At 31.4% G+C, this 25,277-nt stretch overlaps 1 protein-coding gene across 2 annotated transcripts in view; it reads left to right on the forward strand.

Moving 5' to 3' along the window:
• Positions 1 to 24,031, forward strand: part of LOC139524703 (ubiquitin carboxyl-terminal hydrolase 25-like) — a 32,539-nt gene extending 8,508 nt beyond the window's left edge. Inside the window, exons 7-24 of one of the 2 annotated variants that reach the window (XM_071319716.1) lie at positions 1,281 to 1,439; positions 3,058 to 3,143; positions 3,691 to 3,770; positions 4,094 to 4,242; positions 4,665 to 4,792; positions 5,288 to 5,383; positions 5,792 to 5,932; positions 6,372 to 6,583; positions 7,077 to 7,147; positions 8,109 to 8,328; positions 9,215 to 9,379; positions 10,128 to 10,306; positions 11,390 to 11,577; positions 12,087 to 12,168; positions 16,049 to 16,125; positions 17,283 to 17,412; positions 20,112 to 20,316; positions 21,151 to 24,031. In XM_071319716.1, the coding sequence (XP_071175817.1) occupies positions 1,281 to 1,439; positions 3,058 to 3,143; positions 3,691 to 3,770; positions 4,094 to 4,242; positions 4,665 to 4,792; positions 5,288 to 5,383; positions 5,792 to 5,932; positions 6,372 to 6,583; positions 7,077 to 7,147; positions 8,109 to 8,328; positions 9,215 to 9,379; positions 10,128 to 10,306; positions 11,390 to 11,577; positions 12,087 to 12,168; positions 16,049 to 16,125; positions 17,283 to 17,412; positions 20,112 to 20,316; positions 21,151 to 21,335 (2,553 nt within the window). In that variant the 3' untranslated portion in view covers positions 21,336 to 24,031. The remainder of the gene's footprint in view (positions 1 to 1,280; positions 1,440 to 3,057; positions 3,144 to 3,690; positions 3,771 to 4,093; positions 4,243 to 4,664; positions 4,793 to 5,287; positions 5,384 to 5,791; positions 5,933 to 6,371; positions 6,584 to 7,076; positions 7,148 to 8,108; positions 8,329 to 9,214; positions 9,380 to 10,127; positions 10,307 to 11,389; positions 11,578 to 12,086; positions 12,169 to 16,048; positions 16,126 to 17,282; positions 17,413 to 20,111; positions 20,317 to 21,150) is intronic. The other variant, XM_071319717.1, reaches the window with a different exon arrangement.
• Positions 24,032 to 25,277: the final 1,246 nt, after the last annotated feature.

The raw sequence follows: 25,277 nt of genomic DNA on the forward strand, positions 1-25,277 counted from the left end.
TTTAATTGATTTGTAAAATCTTGACATTTGTTTTGTGTAAAAAAAAACATGTAATGTCAAAAATTTGATCACAATCCAAATTCAGAGCTGTATCACGCTTGAATGTTTTGTCCATACTTGCCCCAACTGTTCAGGGTTCGACCTCTGCGGTCGTATAAAGCTGCGCCCTGCGGAGCACCTGGTTTATTATGGGCCCAGTTTTCAAGTTGGTCCAAATCAGGATCCAAAATTATTATATTAAGTATTGTGCAATAGCAAGTCTTTTCAATTGCACAGTATTGCGCAATGGCAAGAAATATCTAATTGCACAATATTGTGAAATAGCAAAATTTTTTTTAATTAGAGTTATCTTTCTTTGTCCAGAATAGTAAGCAAGAAATATCTAATTGCAAAATATTGTGCAATAGCAAGATTTTTTTTTAATTGGAGTTATCTTTCTTTGTCCAGAATCAACTTAAATCTTTGTTATATACAATATACAATGTATATTCACTTTTTACTACCAACTGATAAATTAAAATAATCTTTACCATTCAGTGATAACAAGCAGTTTTTTTACATCTTAATATTTTATGATGTATTTAAATGAGTAGTTATTGTTGCAAACTCCATTAGAAATTTTAATTGAGATTAGTTTTGGAATAAGGGAAAGGGGGATGTGATTAAAAAAATTGGGTTCAATTTTTCTCATTTGAAATTTCATAAATAAAAAAGAAAATTTCTTCAAACATTTTTTTGAGAGGATTAATATTCAACAGCATAGTGAATTGCTCTAAGAGAAAACAAAAATTTTAAGTTCATTAGAACACATTCATTCTGTGTCAGAAACCTATGCTGTGTCAACTATTTAATCACAATCCAAATTTAGAGCTGAATCCAGCTTGAATGTTGTGTCCATACTTGCCCCAACCGTTCAGGGTTCAACCTCTGCGGTCGTATAAAGCTACGCCCTGCGGAGCATCTGGTTATTATGGTACTATAAAAATTGTGATTTTACTCAAGGGTATATAAATCCTATCAAAATGGGGGGTTAACGGTTAAAATACTGTGGATTTGTTATTATTTGTTGGATACCAATTTAGAAGGTTTTGGATAAGGATACGTTCCTTTTTAAAGCCGTTTACTTTTCTTAGCATCATGTGCATACCATTTTGTTGACTGACCTAATATAGAGTGTACATGTTGTTCATTCTTTTGAAGTTGCGATATGGAGTAAAAGTTGTCCTTGCATAACATAGAATCCATAATTTATAATATGAATTCTTTTCTCCATTTTACAGCAGGAGACGAGAAATGTCAGGTTTATGTGTGAACTCAGACGTTTGTTTGCATTAATGGTTGGTTCAAAGAGAAAGTATGTAGATCCTTCTAAAGCAGTAGATATTCTTAAAGAAGCCTTTGCTGCTACTGCAGCTACTGGTGTAGGAGACAGTCAACAGGTAACATTCAATTATTGTTAGGGATGTCAAAAGATCTGAAATTTAATACTCGGATACTCGGTCATAATACTCGAGTACTCGCGAGTACTTGAATGAATTGTTATCATCTATTGAATTTTAGATTTTAATTGGGATGCAGTGTTTTTGTTATTACCTTTCATAAATATAAGACAAATGTACTACAAGCATAGCTTGCTACTCTGTTTTTGTGTCAATTGAATAATGAATTAATTAACCGACCACCGTTTCTACAAATAACCTATCATAATAGCAATTATTGTTTGTGTATGTGTTCATGAACCAAATTCCAATAAAATCAAAAATATTTGCATATAAACTCCATTAAAGTAGACTATATGTATCATCTGTTCCTGATGAGTTGGTATTTATCATAATACGACCTGTCCATTAATTTGTCAACAACAATATTGGACTACCGTAACAAATTACTTGTGCTTTTTCGTGTCGCTCAGTCTTACTTTTTCTGTGTTTTGTTTTTTTGCACTTTTTTTTCTGATTTTATTTTTTTTATTAGCCATGATGTAGTCAGTTTGTTTTTGACTTTTGGGCTCCCGTACTTTTGCCTTTCTTAAAATTAAACAATTATAGTAAAGTTTCAAATACAGAGTAATTAAATTAATTTAAATATACATCTCATACACATCACTTCACATAGAAGTCTTGATTAACATACAAAGGTAAATGTTACGGCTTGTGATGAGTTAATTATTAATCAATGAAAGTGTTGATCCATGTACAAACACCATCTCAAACCAGATTCGTAGGGTTTTCCGCAAGTCACTTCGATTTTTTTTTGTTAGGAAATATGATCTGGTCAACAATTTCAGACGAAATACTTTTTGACTTACTATGTTTTGTTACAAGTAGTGCAAATGAAAACATTCCCTTGGAAGGAAAGGACATTGCTGGTACTTCTATAACAAATAGTAGCCTAAAATAAACATATTTATTTTGTTATTGATTTTATTTAGTATTATGAAGAGGAAATTTCAACTGAACTAAAGTGAGTGGAAATGTGAAGAAAAAATATCAAGATGTATAATAGGCAAACGAGTATCAGAGTACTAAAACTGTACCCGAGTACTCGTCCTTCGGATCGAGTACTCGTTGCCATCCCCAATTATTCTATTTGACAGGAGATGTTAGGTATATGTTACTTAGGCAGCAATCCAAAAACATCTTTGAACCCCAATTGACATCTATACTGTGCAGCACAAATAACCCCCTTAAAAATAAACATGCAATATTCTGTATTTAAGATAAGACTTGTTTCTATAACTCAATAAAATAACATAAACCATCAGAAACAGCCTGCTCTTTACAGTATGTCGTCTAGGGATTTTCTGTCATTTGTTTCTACAAAAAACAACAAATCACAACCTTGGACATTTAATGAAAAATCTTGTTTTCAATTTCCAGTTTTATGCGAATAAAATAGACGGTATTTTCAACTTTGGGATTGATAAAAGTGCAGTTCTAATATTTGTAAGAGAACTGACTTTTCATGCATTCAAGTACACACACTAGAAGAAAAGTTTCTCAACAAGGTGTTGTATTTTTGTACATTTTTGGCTTATTTTTTTTTAATGTTTTATAGGATGTCAGTGAATTCCAACACAAGTTATTAGAATGGTTAGAAGATGCATTTAAAACAACATTCAGACCTCCATCTCCTGAAACAGGGTAAGTCTGATCAATGGATCACACACAAGAGAAGGTTATATCCAGTGTAATATGACCTCAAGACAATTACTTGTGGGACATTTATATGTAATAATTGGAAAAGGAAAATTATAATGGACAATGCAGATATGACAATGTGTTTGAAAGTCACTATTTGTGTATTAACTCAGTACTGATCACATGTGAAAGGAATGGACTCTGTAGAAAATTGATTTGAATCCAATAAAGATGGCATCAACACCAGTTTTCTAAAAGCAATAAAACAGAAGACTTTTTAAAACAATTACTGATATATTCCACATGACTAAAGAATAGCAGATTTATTAGTGTTAAATCATTTATTGTACCAGTATCAAGATCAAGAGAATAAACACATATTTACTGTTAAATTGGAGCAACTTTATTTAAATTTATCTTTGTATCAGTTTCATTTGAAATACTGTTAACCTGGGATTTAAATTTGTACTAGAACTTCCTTTAAAAGTGTTTCTGTGCTGGTCCTTGTTTGTATTTACAATTCAAACATTAATTTATTTTTATTTTACAGGGCTGGAGAATCTGGAGAAACAAAAAATCCAATGGTTGAGTTATTTTATGGTCAATATAGAGCTGAGGGTGTCAATGAAGGTATGTTTAACATGAAAATTTTTTTATCAACCAACCAATTTCAATCCTGTTCTGGAAATCATGGCCTTTGTGAGGCTGCTGAATTAGAGTTGGTTTTTATACATAAATTTATAATAATGAATTTCAGACTTTGTATTTTTTTGCAGTTAATAGAGTTTTCACTATTAGACTGCAAGTAAAGGCATTTATGCTTGCCGACTCATCTAGTTTTAATAAAGAATTGAAAGTTATTTGTAAAGTCAAATATAGATGTTGCATGCATTGGAAACTTGGCTTTTAATTGCTTTAGCTTATGCAATTCAATAGTGTTTTTTTTTCCTTAGGTAAAGGTTTTAGCAATGATGAGAATTTTGGTCAGTTTCCATTACAAGTAAATGGTTTTCGTGACATCCATGAGAGTTTAGAAGCTGCTACAGCACATGGAGCTATAGAAACAGTCAGTAATGATACTACACAGCAATCAGGTCAAGAGGTCAGTTTTCTGTCATGCATTTGTACTTTATTTTACTTGCCCTATAGGGCAAAAAAAACATTGGTAAAAACATTTCATCCAACAGTTACAAGTTGTTATAATTCATAATACTAGAGAGCAGTCAAAGTGTTTCATATCTTAAAGAGAGTATGTGACTACAACTTATTGTACTAATATTCAGTGAATCTGTTATAATAGTAAAAATGACTTTTCTCTTTAGTATATAGATATATAAACTTTAAAACATATAAGAGTAGAAAAGCCTCATTAGTAAGTTCTAATACTTAAGTTTAATTAAACATTGAATTCTTAGTTTTGAAGGATCCATAAAAAGCAAATATGGTTCTAACAATTAGATTTTTATTTTTAAATATATTTGATAACCGTGCATTAATAAGTTTAAATTTGTTGCTGTATTTCAGTTGTGGTTTACCAAACTTCCTCCAGTGTTGACCTATGAACTTTCCAGGTTTCAGTTTAACCAACAACTTGGACGTCCTGAAAAAATTCACAACAAAATAGAATTTCCTCAAGTGATATATATGGATAGGTAAGCTAAGAAAATTTTAGTTCTTCAACATAATGCTCTTTAAAAACATGCTTGTAAAAGAAGGTTTTAATACATTTTAACCATGTATTTAGATTTTTGATATTTTGGCCCCCTTATCAAATTGGTCCACATTGAGTTCTAAAGAGTCCAAAATTGAACTTTTTTTTATTCCATCATTAATTGAATTCTTTTGGTTCTTTGATAGGATATTGGACCTTAATAGGTAAATGTCCAATTTAGATTTTAAGTTCATAGACCACATTCATTCTGTGTAAACTGTTTAATCACAATCCAAATTCAGAGCTGTATCAAGCTTGAATGTTGTGCCCCAACAGTTCAGGATTCGACATCTGCGGTCGTATCAAGTTGCTCCCTGCAAAGCATTAATTACAGTTAAAAAGATTAATATTGAATAATAAAATGGTGTTTCAGTGGAGGCAGATTCTATTATAAAATGATAAGAACTGTTTATAGATTTACCTATTTTCATTTCAGATATATGATTGGCAATAAATTAGAAACCAGGCAACGAAGAGAACAAGTCAAAAAATTACGAGAGGAATTATCTGTGTTGTATTCTAAGTTAGATAAGTAAGTTTTTGTGTCAACAGAATTGTAAAAACCAATATCGGTATCAGTATCCAATCAGGATCAGTATCCGATGCTTGTATCTTTACTGTTTTCTGCGTGGACATGACACTTTATTTGTATCTTTATATATAGCATGTGTGAAATAACTCAGCAGGAACTAGAATAGAGTATAATCCTCATAAGCATTGAACCATTCATTTTACTGAACAACAAAACTATAGATGTAACCTTTGAAATAAAATTTCTTGTAGGAAAATTGTTATTTTTGGACAAAACTGTCAAGAAGTAATATGCTGTTCAAACAGGCTATTATTTTGTATAAAAAATATGTTATTAAACATTTAATCAGGAGAATGAAGAATGGAGAATAAGACCATCAATTTTACAAAGTTGATTTGTTTATTACAGATTTAACCATTATGGAAGTGGTAGTAAGAAAGTTCCTCTACAAGACGTATTATCCTATGCTTTAGAGTTTGCCCAAAGTAAACCTGAAACCCAGTGTCTTTCATTAGATGTAGAAATGGAATCTCCTAAACCTCATACTAGGTAAAGTTAACATTATTGTTCTTTATTTTGAATAATTTTACGAAAAAAAACAACAATGAATATAGAATTATGAATATCAAGCATGAATGATATTAGACTGTGTTTAGAAAATTATCTTTATGAAATCATGCTTGAGAATGAAGATATTTATCTAATTTTTTTATATGAATTATTCCACAAGGATGGTACATCTCATAGCAGAAATGTTAACTTCTGTATAGCATGTATAGAGTAAAAACTAAAAATAAAAATAACCATGTTATTAAAAAATAAATCAAAATCAACATACATGATTAAGATTTTTAAATATTTTTTGGAATTATAAATAATGGAAAAGAACTTTAATTAGACATCTTAAGTTTCTTTTCTTTTTTGTAAACAATGCAAAGAATCTGCCATAATTTTTATTTTGACTACCATTCTTTGGTTTTTGTTCTAGTATGGTAACTGATACACCCACAGATGTTCCTATGACATCAACATCACCCCCTTCATCATCACCAGCCAAAAAAATAGCCACGCCCATCAAACCTCATCGGACAAACGTCTTAATCAGTAACCCTTCACCTAAACATGTAGAAGATTCAGAATTAAAAGTTTTACAAGAATGTTTGCGGAGATGGCGAACTGAAGTAGAACAGGATGTTAGAGGTATGTCTTTTAATTGTATTGTAAAGAGACAATTCTTCATTGAATATTGATTAAAAAAGTTTTATTTATTTTTAATTTCGTATCACATTTTACTGTTTGACAAAAAAAAATGTCTCATGAAACTAAAGAACTAATATCCCGCCAATAATTATGTAGCAAAATAAAATCATAAAAATAAGAATACAATCAATTACAATTTAGGAACAGTATCTAAAACAAATTTGGTATTGTTTGAAAATGTATACATTTATTGTAGATACAGAAACACCCACAGTCAATCAGCCGTCATTCTTGACTTTGTTAGTATAATGAGAAAAGAATTTGATGAAACAACACATAAACAAAGATTTGTTTTGACATGATAAAATATATTCATCCTCATCAAACTTCAAACCTTGTGTCTATTTTCCACAAACTTTGCTTTCTTTTATCCTGTTAAATTTTCATTTAGTGGTATACAATTGAAATATTCATTCATTTGGAATATTTGTAGGATTACAAGAAAACATAAATTCCTTAGAAGAAGCTATAAATAGACAGTATGGGGATGAGGCCATGAGAAAGGTAAAATACACAAACAATTCTCTTATTTTAAAAAGTAATATTATTTATTGAAAAGACAGTACTCACGCTCGAAATTGAAAGGAATCAGGTGCCTCTCTGGGACTAGTACATAAAAAAACCAGATCATTTTGATTTGAAAATTTTAGGAATAAACTAGAATTGACATCTAACCTAGTTTGATGGTGGTAGAATTGTTTTGCAGTATATTTGTCACTATTATTTCTTAACTTACATGGATTGAAGAGTTCTTCTGACGATACACATGAAATTGATTTTCCAGTCAATGACCATTGTTTTGATTTACGACATTCTTTTTCATCAAGGGTTTTACCTCAGATTATCTTTGAACACCGTGATCTGTGATTCTTTTTTGGAAAAATTGCAATAGTCCAGCGGCTGACTTTGAAAAATTGAGATTCAACTTGATTATCTTGATAATGGAGAAAATGTTAAGCCTATAAATGGATTTTTTATATTTTGTTGAGGACATAAAAATATGTTGAAATTCATATATGATATAGGCGAGATGAAATTTCTATAGAATGCACAATAAAACTCATGCCAAGGGAGATAATTTTGGTAACATTCCATACAAACTATTGTAAAATGCATGACTTATCTGTTACGGTTAGTATGGAAAAGAATACTCAATTTGAGTACATAATTTCTTTTTCTTTATTATAGTAAGCTACTTTATTAAAGAATTTGAAGATTTGACATTTAATCATGATCTAATATATAGTAATGTTTAGTTGATAGTTTTAGCCAGTTATAGGCAGTCATTTCCTGTTTGACTGGAACTATTTTACAATCTATAATAATCAGTGGGGGTTTACTTTGCACATTATCTTATACAACATAGCCATATCTAAATTGTGCAATCCCATGTGCAACTCCTTGTTTACATTACACAACTTTTGTAGCCATATTGAGCCTGCCATTTTTATCTTTTATTTTTCAGTGTCCTTATCATTTGCATGCTGTACTTGTCCATGAAGGACAAGCTGCTTCTGGACATTACTGGGCATATATTTGGTCGTTAACGAAATGGTTGAAATTTAATGACATATCAGTGACTGATGCATCATGGGATGATTTAGTAAAAGAAAGTGTGGGTGGATTTCATAACGCTAGTGCTTATTGTTTAATGTATGTGGATAAATCAAAATTAGAGGCAGAAGGTAGATTTTGTTTTGTAGTACATTTATACATATATACTAAGACATAGGAATTATAAGTTACTTATTGACCATTTAATAACATGGTTAATTGGTGAGCATTTGTAGAAAGATAATATAGCTTTAAAATGTAATAAAGTAAAAAATCAAACAGTTTGATTTTGAAGAATCAATATAAAAATAAGGAGATGTGGTATGATTGCCAATGAGACAACTATTCATTAGAGTTAAAACATGAAGTAGATATAAGCAATTAACGGTCACTATATGGTCTTCAACAATTAATAAAACATAAATTGTATAGTCAGCAATAAAAGACAGAAAACGTGAAACATTCAAACCAGCAAAATAATCACCTAATTTATATGAATAATAATTTACAAAAAAAAAATGAATGTAAAAGACATGAACAGGAAGCTGACTTGGTACAGGTATATAAAGAAATTTGTTGGGTTCAACATGTTTATTAGTGCTCAACCCTCTCCAAACCGTGGACATTTGTGTAATAGCACTGAATAAGAACACTTTAAATTTTGGTTTCTGTTCCCTTTCTTAAGTGTGCTTCAATCAAATGTCATGAAACTTATGCATAATGCTTATTACCTCAAAACTAAGATCAAGTACAAATTTTGTAGCATAACTTTTACAATTCTTGAGTTATTTTCCTTTATTACAGTATATAGTATATCGTCTGTGTCCCCATTTATTAATTCTGTTATGTTTTATTGAAATAGAATCCTAATGATTCTAAAAAGTTCTTCTACATTAATATTATTAGTGCTTAGGTCTTGTAAGGAATTACCATAAAAGCTATGTATATAACTAATTTTGTACCTGAAATTGATTAGAATGTACTGAACTATTGTTCTTATTGTTAATATTTGTACAGAAGAAAGCTGTGATAATGATGTTCTACCTGATGACTTAAAGGAACAGGTGTTAGAGGACAATAATAAATTTGACCAGGAAATAGACGACTGGGACAAAGAACAGGCCAGAAAAGCTCTTGGTGCTGGTGATGGTGATTGTACTATAACTGGGGAAACAAAACCTAGTAAGTATCAGGAACAGGCCAGGAAAGCTCTGGGTGCTGGTGATGGTGATTGTACTATAACTGGGGAAACAAAACCTGGTAGGTATCAGGAACAGGCTAGAAAAGCTCTGGGTGCTGGCGATGGTGATTGTACTATAACTGGGTAAACAAAACCTGGTAGGTATCAGGAACAGGCTAGAAAAGCTCTGGGTGCTGGCGATGGTGATTGTACTATAACTGGGAAACAAAACCTAGTAGGTATCAGGGACAGGCTACAAATTCTCTGGGTGCTGGTGATGGTGATTGTACTATAACTGGGGAAACAAAAACCTGGTAGGTGTAAGCTACAGGCCAAAAAAGCCCTGGGTGCCGGTGATTGGGATTGTACTATACCTAGGGAAACAAAACTTGGTAAGTTTCAGGAACAGGCCAGAATTTATTAGGATGCTGATTTAACAATGTTCAGGGAAAGTCAGAAAAGCCCTAGGCACCAGTGATGGTGATTGTACTATAACTAGGGAAACAAAATCTGAAAGTATCAAAGACGGGTTTAGATAGCTAAAGGTGCTTGGGAGGCTTATTGCAGTGTTACAAGGGAAAAGCCAGATAAGTTTAGAGACAAACAGAATGTCATTTATAACAGAATGGGGGAACAAAGCCTGACTAGGAGAAGCAAGAAAATAATTTTTTGCTGTTAAAGTATCTTCTGATAAAACATGTTATTCATTTGTATACATTTAAGAATGAAAATGATTTGTATTCCTTTCAGGTCCCAGTACAAGTTCAGTAGCCACACAGACACAGGTTCCTAGCAATAAAAATTTTAACCAGGAAGTGACATTAGCTGTGACTCATGCTTTTTTATCAGCTCCAGAAACATACCAGGCTGCCAACACAGCCTTAGGTCAGGAAACCATTCAGTTTGATGGACCAGCTGTTCTTACAATTGTAAGTCAAATAGATATACTAATCCTAATATATTAGAAATCTTATTTATAGACTCCAATGATCAAGGGAGGTAATTCTGATTGTGCCCCCTTTATATATCAAGTAATGGATATTTTGCCACATGTTGGCAAATTAGGGATCATATCAATATAAATGCATTTTACCAACCATTTCCACAGGGGATTTTTCATGAATTTTATATATCCTCATGTAAAATAGAATAGAACCATTCTTATATTCTGTGCTTACCACAAAGTGCCTAAGCAATGATCTGTTTTATCTTACAGCATAACAACTCAAATCTGGTTGTGAAGGAACAAGCTATTGTTTTCAGTAGTAATTCATATTGAGGTTACAAGCATTTCACAGAAAAGAACTGACATATTATTTCTTTCAGTTGATCAAGTTTTATATATTGCCTAACATTTTTTAGTTGTTTTTCACAAAATTGTGAATTAATAAAACAGACAATCAAAAAATGATTTAAAGATGAACTCTTTTAATTTTGATATTAAGAATAGATGCAGCTTAAGATACATGGCATACTTCAATCAACAAATGATTTATAAAATTTATCCAACTAGTAAGAATTGGTTTTATTGCATGAGTGATTAGTGAAATATACTTTCTCTTATTTTTGTGCTATTTTCACACTTCCAGACCCGTGTCAGAAAAATATTTCTCCTCGCTAGTAAAATCTGTTCTCGGCAAATGATTGGTTGATATTAAATTGTGACGTTTCTTGTTTTCTTCTGAATTTTCTTATTGTGACGTCATGAACAAAGGTGACCATGCCTGATGACGTCTCATCAAAAGTACACAAATTTCCTCAAATCTTGGAAAAGGAACTAAAAAAATCATAAGAGAAACAGATTCCACCACTGTAACTCATGTATAACAATATTTCTCCACTCTCAACAGTTAAATTTTAATTATTTAAAAAGCTCTGCAAGCCTCAAGCTTCAAATATTAAAATTTAAATGTCTGGAGTGGAGATATATTGTAATACGCTTGTTGCAGTTGTGGAATCTATATATACCACATATATTTATTTTATATTGAAAACTTGTGTTAATTTTCCAGGTGATAGAAAATGAACTGCAAAGACTTGATCAAATAGTAAAACAGTTACCTAAGTTGTTACCTAAAGATGATCAACGATTATTGCATCCTGTGATATATCTAAAAGCATGCCATGCCCCCAGGGACGTGGTACACAAATTTATGCTGGAACAGTTTTCCCTTTGTACTCTTTTAACACAAAATGATAAGTAAGTTTGAGAAAATGGCATTTATAATATTCCCTATATCTTATCTGAATTAAATTCATGCTACGGTTTTGAGGAACAGTGAATGTTTTGTTAATTTGACATACTGCTATTCAGAAATTATTGCATGCATGTATTATTGCAATTTTTGTCAATTAAGATTATAATGCAACTTTAATTTTTGCGATATTTAGAAAAATCTTGTTTAATTCAAATAGAAAATTTTAAAATGTGAGTTTAAATTATTGTAATTATAACCCTGTCACATTTTTCACAATAATAAAAACATTGCAATAATTTCTGAATATACAGTACTATGATGTCAATCTTATCTCCTTGCTAGCAAAATATGACATTAATTATCCCCCTTGTATTTACCTATCAAAGTCTGGCATTTTGACATGAAGTAAAATAATACTAGATAGAGCAGCAGTATTATCATCTTAAATGTAACATTGTTTTTGTCGTAACTTAATATATTTGTATATTCAGCATTTTATTTTACTTTTCAGATGTAAAAGATTATTACTTTCAGCGACTGCAGAACTTAAACAAAGACAGAAAGGTTTAGAAAAAGATGAAATCATGATTTTGGTAGGTATTATTATAAACAAACAAGGAAACATTGACCTTCAGGATGCTAGAAGTAAATACTTGATTTTTATGCTCCACCTACGATAGAAGAGGAGCATTATATTTTCTGGTCTTGGGATCCATCCATTCGTCCGTCTGTTTGTCCATCTGTCCCACTTCATGATAAAGTCTTTGGTTCAGTTATTTTTTATACGACCGCAAAAATTTTAATTTTTTTGTCGTATATTGCTATCACGTTGGCGTCGTCGTCGTCTTCGTCGTCCGAATACTTTTAGTTTTTGCACTCTAACTTAAGTAAAAATGAATAGAAATCAATGAAATTTTAACACAAGGTTTATGACCACAAAAGGAAGGTTGGGATTGATTTTGGGAGTTTTGGTCCCAACATTTTAGGAATTAGGGGCCAAGATGGGCCCAAATAAGCATTTTCTTGGTTTTCGCACTATAACTTTAGTTTAAGTGAATAGAAATCTATGAAATTTTGACACAAGGTTTATGACCACAAATGGAAGGTTGGGATTGATTTTAGGAGTTTTGGTTCCAACAGTTTAGGAATTAAGGGCCAAAAAAGGGCCCAAATAAGCATTATTCTTGGTTTTCGCACAATAACTTTAGTATAAGTAAATAGAAATCAATGAAATTTAAACACAAGGTTTATGACCACAAAAGGAAGGTTGGGATTGATTTTTGGAGTTGAGGTCACAACAGTTTATGAATTAGGGGCCAAAAAGGGGCCCAAATAAGCATTATTTTTGGTTTTTGCACCATAACTTTAGTATAAGTAAATAGAAATCTATGAAATTTAAACACAAGGTTTATGACCATAAAAGGAAGGTTGGGTTTGATTTTGGGAGTTTTGGTCCTAACAGTTTAGGAATAAGGGGCCCAAAGGGTCCAAAATTGAACTTTGTGTGATTTCATCAAAAATTGAATAATTGGGGTTCTTTGATATGCCGAATCTAACTATGTATGTAGATTCTTAATTTTTGGTCCTGTTTTCAAATTGGTCTACATTAAGGTCCAAAGGGTCCAAAATTAAACTTAGTTTGATTTTAACAAAAATTGAATCCTTGGGGTTCTTTGATATGCTGAATTTAAAAATGTACTTAGATTTTTAATTATTGGCCTAGTTTTCAAGTTGGTCCAAATGGGGGTCCAAAATTAAACTTTGTTTGATTTCATCAAAAATTGAATAAATGGGTTCTTTGATATGCCAAAACTAACTGTGTATGTAGATTCTTAATTTTTGGTCCAGTTTTCAAATTGGTCTACATTAAGGTCCAAAGGGTCCAAAATTAAACTAAGTTTGATTTTAACAAAAATTAAATTCTTGGGCTTATTTGATATGCTTTATCTAAATATGTACTTTGATTTTTGATTATGGGCCCAGTTTTCAAGTTGGTCCAAATCAGGAATTGTGCAATAGCAAGAAATTTTCAATTGCACAATAGCAAGAAATATCTAATTGCACAATATTGTGCAATAGCAATTAATTTTCAATTGGAGTTATCTTTCTTCGTATAGAATAGGGGTAAAATGGTTAATCAGGTCAAGATCTATCTGCCCTGAAATTTTGAGATGAATCGGACAACCCGTTGATAGGTTGCTGCCCCTGAATTGGTAATTTTAAGGAAATTTTGCTGTTTTTGGTTATTATCTTGAATATTATTATAGATAGAGATAAACTGTAAACAGCGAAAATGTTCAGCAAAGTAAGATCTACAAATAAGTCAACATGACCAAAATGGTCTGTTGACCCCTTTAGGAGTTATTGCCCTTTATAGTCAATTTTTAACCATTTTTCGTAAATCTTAGTTATCTTTTACAAAAATCTTCTCCTCTGAAACTACTGGACCAAATTAAATCAAACTTGGCCACAATCATCATTCGGGTATCTAGTTTAAAAATTGTGTCCGGTGACTCTGCCAACCAACCAAGATGGCCGCCATGGCTAAAAATAGAACATAGGGGTAAAATGCAGTTTTTGGCTTATCACTCAAAAACCAAAGCATTTAGAGCAAATCTGACATATGGTAAAATTGTTTATCAGGGTAAGATCTATCTGCCTTGAAATTTTGAGATGAATCGGACAACCTGTTGATAGGTTGCTGCCCCTGATTTGGTAATTTTAAGGAAATTTTGCTGTTTTTGGTTATTATCTTGAATATTTTATGGATAGAGATAAACTGTAAACAGCAAAAATGTTCAGCAAAGTAAGATCTACAAATAAGTCAACATGTCCAAAATGGTCTGTTGACCCCTTTAGGAGTTATTGCCCCTTATAGTCAATTTTTAACCATTTTCCGTAAATCTTAGTTATCTTTTACAAAAATCTTCTGCTCTGAAACTACTGGGCCAAATTGAACCAAACTTGGCAACAATCATCATTGGGGTATCTAGTTTAAAAATTGTGTCCGATGAACTGGCCAACCAACCAAGATGGCTGCCATGGCTAAAAATAGAACATAGGGGTAAAATGCAGTTTTTGGCTTATCACTCAAAAACCAAAGCATTTAGAGCAAATCTGACATGTGGTAAAATTGTTTATCAGGTCAAGATCTATCTGCAACAGCAAAAGAGAGTTTTTAACGACCTCAGCTGGCTATACAACCCTTGCACAATCAACTGAATTTTGCAGAAATCATTAATAGGATAGATTGCCCTTATATGATAATTTTTTATTACCTTTTTGGTTTTTTTGGCAAAAGGGGGGGGGGGGGGGGTTGCACAACACTTCACAACTTCACAACTTTCTCATTACTTTGCATTTCTCGTTAGATAAATTTTACAAAAATTCACCCCTGAAACATCTGTCAAATTTAAACAAACTTGGTTTAAATCACCACTAGGATATCCAGGGACCACTGTGTATGATGACCCTGCCTGCCCAAATGGCTGAAATAAAACATAGGTTTCAAACACACTTTTTAGTATTATATCTCTGAAACTAAACGACAGTTCAACAGTTGCATTTATCATGCATCAATTGTAAATAAAAATATCAGGTGAGCGACACAGGGTCCTTGGACCCTCTAGTTCTATGTTGTGATGTTACACTATTATTTGAGATAAGGGTGACGGTTGGTACATATTAAAACTTTTGAACCAGCTGCATTTGTTTGCACCTGACCTCTGTCAGGATTTTGATGATCAGTAGTTGTCGTTTGTTGATGTGTTTCATAAGTGTTTATTTTTTTTATTTTTTTATAAAGATTAGACCTTTGGGTTTTCCTGTTTGAATGGTTTTACACTAGTCCTTTGTGGGCCCTTTATAGCTTGCTGTTCAGTGTGAGCCAAGGCTCTGTGTTGAAGGCTGTACTTTGACCTATAATGGTTTACTTTTACAAATTAAGACTTTGATGGAGAGTTGTCTCATTGGCACTCATACCACATCTTCTTGTATCTATTGGAAAAATACCTAGATTTCTACATTTCAAAGTTGTTAATAGGATAAAATGATAAAAACAAAGACATGTACATCAGTGATGATTATGCCTTATACATTGCACATGTGGTGCAGACTATCTGATGTCATTGATGGCAATAGTGCAGTGGGCCATCTGAGATGAATTTGTATGTCAAAGTTTTCAAAATTAATCCATCCAACAGTATAACATATAAATAGTATCACAATGCAAATTCTCACAAAATGAATGAGTAATAAATAATATGTAGTGTTGCCTTGCTGTCACGTTGACATATCTCCACCATATGTTATTCTTGCATAAGCTACAGACACAAACACTGCTTCAAAACACAATAAAAAGTCAATTATAAGAATGTCAGAAACTTACTTTAGCAATGTTTGGTGTTCATGAAGAAAGACCTTAGAATTTGTGTTACATAATTTCTGATGTTTGATTTGATTTTATTATTTCAGTGGCATGACAGATTTCACCAGTTTAGAAAAATAGTTTATTTCTTTGTTAAAGGATTATTATTATATAATGATGAAAAGTGAGTATTAATGTCTATTACTTGTCTATTTTAAAATGTTTTCTCATGATCTTAAGTTGACCTCTTGTGTTGTAGTGTCAAAATTTCTTGGTATATTTATACTTTTTATTTTATATTTTTATATTATATATTTTATAATGCCTGATCATCTTTTTACATTTTTGTCAAAATCAGAAATCAGAAATTGTCATTTCCTTTCAACATATGAAGTGGTTGGAACCACATCTTATAATGCCATCGCTATGACATATAATGGTACCCTTTGAACATAATTTGAACCTCCTAAAATCCAACAGTTGTTATTTATTTTAATTTTCATGTATTGATCATAGTGAATAATGTTATGACATATTTTTCACGCAGTAATAACCATTTAAATTTGGCACTAGTTTTTGGCATTTATATTGTCTAATTTAGTTTAAAAAAATATTTAATGGGTGCAGAAATTGACATATTATTATAATCAATATTATTACTTTTAAAATTTGACTAGATCCAGTTGCATACATAACTATGTTTCTGATGAAAAAGTTAAATAGAAGGTTCTTTGACAGTTAATGCTAGCAAGTTTTCGGTTCCTTTTTCAATACATTTGTATTGGAAAGTTAATTAAATCATTATTATTCAGAATAAATTTGACTATTTCTTAAATAGAAAAAATCTATCAAATATGTATTACATTATACCATGTATTACCAATGTTATTTCAACTGATTGGGCGGAGCTTATGTTTTAATTTGCATGAGGACAGTCGATTTGAAAATGTGTGTTATTACGATGATTGCCATTATAGTTATTACTGATTTCTAATTACCTATCAGTGACCTCAAAGAAATCTACAAAAGAATGACTGGACAATGCATTGATGAGTGTATCGTAAAACACCTATCTTTAGAAGGACTGGTTTGTTATGAGCGAACTGGATAAACTCCGCCCAGTCAAGTGAAATAAATTGAGTAATACAACCAAGTTAATTTGATGTATTGTTTAGGAGAAAATGAAAAAAATCATAATAAGAGATTGTAATGTGTTTAAAAATTATATTGTCAGAGTTTCTAGAAATGATCATTTCTGTATTTCATTTGTTATGTAATTGGTCCAATATTACACATCGCTTGTTGTTTTTCTAACTAAATGTGTTATTGGGTTTTTTTCAGATATGATAAAGCTCTCCCTTATTTGGTTCATACATATACTCTTAATACAGCACTAAAAAATCAAGTGACAGTAGATATGGGATGTTTATCTGTTAGTTTATTAGGATTTTATAGAAGACAGTGTTTATTGGTAAGTTTAACATAGTCTCTAATGCTTAGATTATAAACATTTGGTAAATGAAAAGAACATACACTAAATAATATTAGAAATATAACATAAGGCGTAAAAATTGATTGTAGTACTTTTACAAGCAAGAATAGACAATTCTCAGGAACATTACTGTATATGGGATAGCCTCTTTTTTCTAGTTGTTATATTTAGGTTGTAATTTGGGGAATTGTTATATTTAGGTTGTAATATATGGAAACTTAACTCACTGAAAAGCAGGGAGAGTGTTATTGATGTAAAAGCTACTTATTTGAGAGGCCCCTCATGGGGGGGTCCTAGTAATCACATAATCACCATTTTTTTGCCAATATAATCACATAATCATTAAATATTTGCTTATCTTTAGTAATCAAATAATCATAAACTAAAAATACAGTCCTAGGTAATCAAATAATCATGAAATTTTTGGCTTAATAATCAAATAATCATTAAAAAAACAGCCAAGTAATCACATAATCAAAAAACCCATGAGGGCCCTCATTTGAAATGTGTATAGATGAAAGGGTTTTATATTGATTGATTGTTGTTAGTTTCATGCAACATTATGGTATATTATTAAAATCATGAAAATACTGGTGTTTATTTTTATTTTTATGGAGCAAAGACATTTTTAGCTCACCTGGCCCAAAGGGCCAAGTGAGCTTTTCTCATCACTTGGCGTCCGTCGTCCGTCGTCGTCGTCCGTCGTCGTTAACTTTTACAAAAATCTTCTCCTCTGAAACTACTGGGCCAAATCAAAGCAAACTTGGCCACAATCATCATTGGGGTATCTAGTTTAAAAAATGTGTGGCGTGACCCGGTCAACCAACCAAGATGGCCGCCACGGCTAAAAATAGAACATAGGGGTAAAATGCAGTTTTTGGCTTATAACTCAAAAACCAAAGCATTTAGAGCAAATCTGACATGGGGTAAAAATGTTTATCAGGTCAAGATCTATCTGCCCTGAAATTTTCAGATGAATCGGTCAATCGGTTGTTGGGTTGCTGCCCCTGAATTGGTAATTTTGAAGAAATTTTGCTGTTTTTGGTTATTATCTTGAATATTATTATAGTTAGAGATAAACTGTAAACAGCAATAATGTTCAGCAAAGTAAGATCTACAAATAAGTCAACATGACCAAAATGGTCAGTTGACCCGTTTAGGAGTTATTGCCCTTTATAGTAAATTTTTAACCATTTTTCGTTAATTAAAGTAATCTTTTACAAAAATCTTCTCCTCTGAAACTACTTGGCCAAATTAATCCAAACTTGGCCACAATCATCTTTGGGGTATCTAGTTTAAAAAATGTGTGGCGTGACCTGGTCAACCAACCAAGATGGCCGCCACGGCTAAAAATAGAACAAAGGGGTAAAATGCAGTTTTTGGCTTATAACTCAAAAATCAAAGCATTTTGAGGAAATCTGACATGGGATAAAAATGTTTATCAGGTCAAGATCTATCTTCCCTAAAATGTTCAGATGAATCGGTCAATCAGTTGTTGGGTTGCTGCCCCTGAATTGGTAATTTTGAGGAAATTTTGCTGTTTTTGGTTATTATCTTGAATATTATTATAGATAGAGATAAACTGTAAACAGCAATAATGTTCAGCAAAGTAAGATCTACAAATAAGTCAACATAACCAAAATGGTCAGTTGACCCGTTTAGGAGTTATTGCCCTTTATAGTCAATTTTTAACCATTTTTCATAAATTAAAGTAATCTTTTACAAAAATCTTCTCCTCTGAAACTACTTGTCCAAATTAATCCAAACTTGGCCACAATCATCTTTGGGGTATCTAGTTTAAAAAATGTGTGGCGTGACCTGGTCAACCAACCAAGATGGCCGCCACGGCTAAAAATAGAACATAGGGGTAAAATGCAGTTTTTGGCTTATAACTCAAAAACCAAAGCATTTTGAGGAAATCTGAAAGGGGATAAAAATGTTTATCAGGTCAAGAACTATCTGCCCTGAAATTTTCAGATGAATCGGTCAATCGGTTGTTGGGTTGCTGCCCCTGAATTGGTAATTTTGAAGAAATTTTGCTGTTTTTGGTTATTATCTTGAATATTATTATAGTTAGAGATAAACTGTAAACAGCAATAATGTTCAGCAAAGTAAGATCTACAAATAAGTCAACATGACCTAAATGGTCAATTGACCCCTTGAGGAGTTATTGCCCTTTATAGTCAATTTTTAACAATTTTCATTAATTTGGTAAATTTATGTAAATTTTTACCAAATATAGTTCTCTGTTACTAATGGGCAAAGTTCATGATAGATATAATTGTAAGAAGGAAAATCGTTCAGTAAAGTAAGAACTTCAAACACATCACCATCACCAAAATACAATTTTGTCATGAATCCATTTGTGTCCTTTGTTTAATATGCACATAGACCAAGGTGAGCGACACAGGCTCTTTAGAGCCTCTAGTTTAGTTTGTTCCAGTCATATCTTTTTGATATATCTGCTAGTAAAAATACAAAATATCAATATTGCAGTAAAATAGAGTTGTACTGAATATTTCTTGAGTTGTTTTGTCCTCGTGAAATTTTTGTGTGAAAATTTTATCAGCTCTTTCCAACAATTTTTGATTAACTATTGACTAAGATATTATGATTCAAAGCTTTAAGAATCCAAATTTAAGTACATTTTCTTGTAATCTCTCTTTTATATTTCTCAGCATATGAACGACATGCTAACTCATCAGTTTGAAAGTCTTGAGGACATCACAGAGACTATGGGTATTATGAATAACTACATTGTGCCATGTCTGCCATGTTTGCTACAGTCTGGCTACACTGATGACCAAAGTGCTGCAGAGGAAATCAGAGAAAAATGGTGCTCATTTCTTGGACAAGAAATTGGTGGTATGTCTCCTTCAAAAGGTCAGAATATTTCACTAAATTGTTTATGAATTAAAAGACATATTTTATATAAAGTGCTATTTTAAAAACTTTAATAGATTAAAATAATGTATTCTCACTCGCTATCAAAAACTTCTTCATAAAAAGCTGATTCATTTGAAAATAATTTTCAGAAGATCTACAAAAAGAATTGCGGTCTCATACTTATTTTTTATGACCCATTTTTATGCCCCATTTATGGGCATTATGTTTTCTGGTTTGTGCATCTGTTTGTCCATTCGTTCGTTCCACTTTAGGTTAAAGTTTTTGGTCAATGTAGTTTTTGATGAAGTTGAAGTCCAATCAACTTGAAATCTAGTGAACATGTTCCCTGTGATATGATCTTTCTAATTTAACTGCCAAATTAGAGAATTTTCTTATTTTCACTGTTCACTGAACATAGAAAATGATTGTGCAGATGGGGCATCAGTGTACTGGGGACACATTCTTGTTTATAGAAATGTTTTGGGGAAATATCCCCAAGCAAGTCTCTGCCTTTAACTATACAAAAAGAGGGACAGGGTAAATCAAAAATCTTTTATAAACATATAAAGAAGATATGGTATGATCGCAAATGAGATGACTATCTACCAGAGACCAAATGACATTGATGTTTTTCAAGTGTTTTTGGACTGGAATTCTCAGAGCAAAAAGTGAATGGTTTATGAAAGATTTAAAAAGTTTAATTGCATTGTGTGAATTTCAAGAGGTAACATGTAATTGTGTAAGATCAGTTTTGAACTAATTTTCAGTTTTGATTTAAGTAACAGGAAATTATGTCTAATTCATAATGAAAAACATATTTTGTAATTTCAGCCAAGAAAGTTGAAATGTTACAAGACTTATTATCAAAGTTATTTGAACCACCAGGTGATACAAGTGTTACTAGAATTCCAGCTGTGATGCATGCAGAACTAAAAACATTATATAGGGAATTCCAGAGGTTAATGGACATAGCTGATGAGGGGGGATACTTAGAAAAAGCATTACAGAGTAAATGAGGATATTAGATCATGTCACATATTAAAGTCCTACTTCATAAAGATACCAGGTTGCCATGCTTTCTAGTGTGTAGTCTGAAGTAGTTAAGATCCACAAACAGGAAACCAGTATAAAGAATAGATATCAATTACGAGAATTATAACTTCATAATGATACCAGGTTGTCATCCTTTCTGTTTCTGTTGTATCAGCTAAAACAGTTTTGATAGACAAACAGAAAACCAGTACAAAGAATAGATATTAATTACAAGAATTAAATGTTATACTTGATAGTGAGATAATACACATTTTGACATGTTTTCATTTTAAACTACAATAATTCAAAATAAAACCTTAATGTTTGAATCTTAAAAAAGATTTTCATGATATTTTTTTTAATTTAAATAACAGGCAAAGTAAAAATAGTGAATGAATGCAAAAATAGTGGTAAAGCAGAAATGATCGCTGATGAAAACCAACCCATGTTGGGCATACTCAGGTTAAGTTCAAAGGTTGTACAGAAGATTTAGCTGACATGAAAGAAAGTTACTAGTGTAGGATTTTGATTTATTCATACATTATAAAAAGCTTTTATTTTAAGACCATAATTTTACATATCGCAACATAGATTTTTTTTTTATAGATATAAAAACTATTTTAGTTGAAAAATAAAGATAAATTATAAAGCAGCTTTTAATTGTTTGTATCATTTCTCAGTAATTCATCATATGTTTTAACCTTACATAGTCTCATGTCTTTGATCTAATTATAATTTTGATAAATTGAAAGTAAAATCGAATAGTTTGGGTAATATGAACAGATTTTAAAAAAAAAAACAAAAAAAAACACTTTTATCAAAAGAAATTATTTTTATTTACAAAATTTTCAAGTCACTTCTTATTTAGCAGCATTTTTTGAAAAATCAAATCTGTTTGGTGTCAACTTGTACATTAAAGGAGTTCCATACTCTTAAGATGCAAAAAGTTAAGTATATATATAAAAGATATTGAATTGACATTTGAAATAGAACAAAAGTGTGGCATTTTAAAAAGTCAATACGTTTTGTCTAAACTATTTTATATGGATATTGGTGCAGTGTTTATGAATTCCAAATGTATCTATTATGTGTATCAAATGGCTTTTAATTTGATTTCTGGCAAGTTTTTATTGTTCATGTTTTCTGCCCAGGTTAAGTAAAGGATAAGTATTTTATGACCCACCTACGATAGTAGAGGGGCATTATGTTTTCTGGTCTGTACATTTGTCCGTCTGTTCATTTGTCCATCCATTCGTCCCGCTTCAGGTTAAAGTTTTTGGTCAAGGTAGTTTTTGATGAAGCTGAAGTCCAATCAACTTGAAACTTAGTACACTTGTTGCTTATGATATAATCTTTCTAATTTTAAAGCAAAATTAGACTTTTGACCCCAATTTCACGGTCCACTGAACATAGAAAATGAAATGGGAGTTTCAGGTTAAAGTTTTTGGTCAAGGTAGTTTTTGATGAAGTTGAAGTCCAATCAACTTGAAACTTAGTACACATGTTCCCTATGGTATAATCTTTCTAATTTTAATGCCAAATTAGAATTTTTACCCTATTTCACAGTCCATTGAGCATGTAACTTGAAAGTGCGAGTGGGGCATCCATGTACTTGGACACATTCTTGTTTCATATCAGTTGTCCCTTTGTTTTCTTCATTATAAGTTATCAATATCATTTTTTCTGATACTGTAAATTTAGAAACTATTGTGTGCATTCATCATTGCAATTTTTGTTAGATTAACAAAAAAGAAAGTTTAATATTGAGATTTTTGGAAAAGCTTCATACATACATATGTATCATGTATCAGAATATGTACCCATTATCAGGTCGTCTGCATGTAGATATCGTAAAATATCAGCTGCAAAACATAATATGAAGCTTTTTGTTGAGTGAGCACAGCGAACGAGATATAAAAATCCTTCATATTGTGTTGAGCAGCTGATATTTTACGATATCAACATGCAGATAACCTGATATCTGTTTAATCGGGCTGTATTTGCGTCTTATGTTTTCTTAGTTTAACCATCAACTGGAAGTTGACTTGATAAGTTCGGGTCAAACTTATCAACGTCAGTTTAAACATTATGACATAGCTGATATGTGTGGGACAAACAGTAGTCACCAAATATCGTCTTGTTAGTGTTCCATTTCTAATACATTTTGTTCATCCTCTGTTCTTAAACTACTCTAACCTAATGCTACTTTACTGCTCTGATCATTTTCTGTAATGGAATCAACTTAGTTGGTGCTTTTTTTTTAAGTTTACTGACCAGACCATATTAAAGGTTACTTGAATTGTATTTCTTACAATTTCTGCATTGTTCATCTTTAATAGTTGTAAACAATTGTATGTCTATTTACATCAGAATATTAAATTCTTCTTTCTTGTCAGATCATGAAATTTACATTTATAATGCATAGATAGAATTGCTTGCATGATTTTACATGATTTTAATTTATTTCTGTTTAAATGCATAACCCTTCAGATGGAAGGATTTTAATAATTTATTTTTAAGAAGTACACAGTTAGCTTTCCATAGTGTGTAAATAGCTTGTAAGATATGTAATATATAATGTATATACTGTAAAATAAATTTTGAATTGTTAAGTGGTTTGCAAAAAAAGATTTTTGCAACTGGTTTTTGAAAGGAAAAGAAATAAATGAATTGAGACACATTTATTGTTGTAATTTTTTTCTTGCCTACAACAAATCACAGAATTTGAAACATAGATGTTCTAGTATGACAGGAGCAATTAATTGGTTGTAAGCTTAATGTAAACTCATCATAGATACAAAAAGTATTTGTGCCAGACAATCGTTTTGTCTACAAAAGATTCATCAGTGATGCTTGAATAAAAAAAGTTAAAAAAGGCCATAAGTACCAAGTTAAAAAGCATTGAGGACCAAAAGTTTCTGAAACTTTTGTGAAATACAGTTACGGTAATCTAATTCTGAGGTAGAAAACCCTAAGTAGTTCAAAAATTGAAGTTATGTAAACAGTTGATTTATAATTACAATGTATGAACAAATCAATAATAATTCATGTCAACACAGACGAGCTTTTGTGATATACATATTGTATGGCCTATAGCTTCTATATTGCATATTTCATGTACCTGACCTAATTTTCCTGGCCATCTGAATATTTAGTTTGAATGTTTAATTTTGAACTGTTATTCCAACTTTCAAAGTACTTTGAGTCTTAGTCAACTTAAAAAGTGAAATAACAAAATTATCAAACTCTGAAGAAAATTCATAACGGTAAGTCCCTGATCAAATGAAAAAAATTAAAAGCACCAACACATCAAACGATGGATAACAACTGTTATATTCCTAATTTGGTACAGACATTTCTTAAGTTGAAAACGTTGTATTAAACTTGGTTTGAAAGCTAGTTAAACCTCTCACTTGTATGACTGGGATAACATTTCATTGTATTGACAACGAAATGTGAACACAACAAACAGACAATACATTAAAGGTAATAATTCAAATGGATATTACCAAAAGTAGACTAAACAGTAAAAGTAATAAGAATCACTGTTGAATGCACATGTCATCTGACAGGGAGTGCTGACCTACACATCATTTCATTGTCAAGTGATAAACAATTACCAAAGTTCAAATGAAGTGGCTGTAAGCAATTATAGTCAACCTTTGGTATTGGTCATCTGAAATTGTACCAAGTCAGCAAAACAGCCACTGTTATGTCAAATTAAAGTATTGACCCCAATTTCATGGTCCACTGAACAAAGAAAAAGATAGTGTGAAGCTGAGGTTAAAGTTTTTGGTCAAGGTAGTTTTTGATGAAGTTGAAGTCCAATCAACTTGAAACTTAGTACACATGTAAACTATGATATGATCTTTCTAATTTTAATGCCAAATTAAAGTATTGACCCCAATTTCAAGGTCCAGTGAACA

This window comes from Mytilus edulis, chromosome 5 (assembly GCF_963676685.1).
Source record: "Mytilus edulis chromosome 5, xbMytEdul2.2, whole genome shotgun sequence".
In the NCBI taxonomy this organism is placed as follows: domain Eukaryota; kingdom Metazoa; phylum Mollusca; class Bivalvia; order Mytilida; family Mytilidae; genus Mytilus; species Mytilus edulis.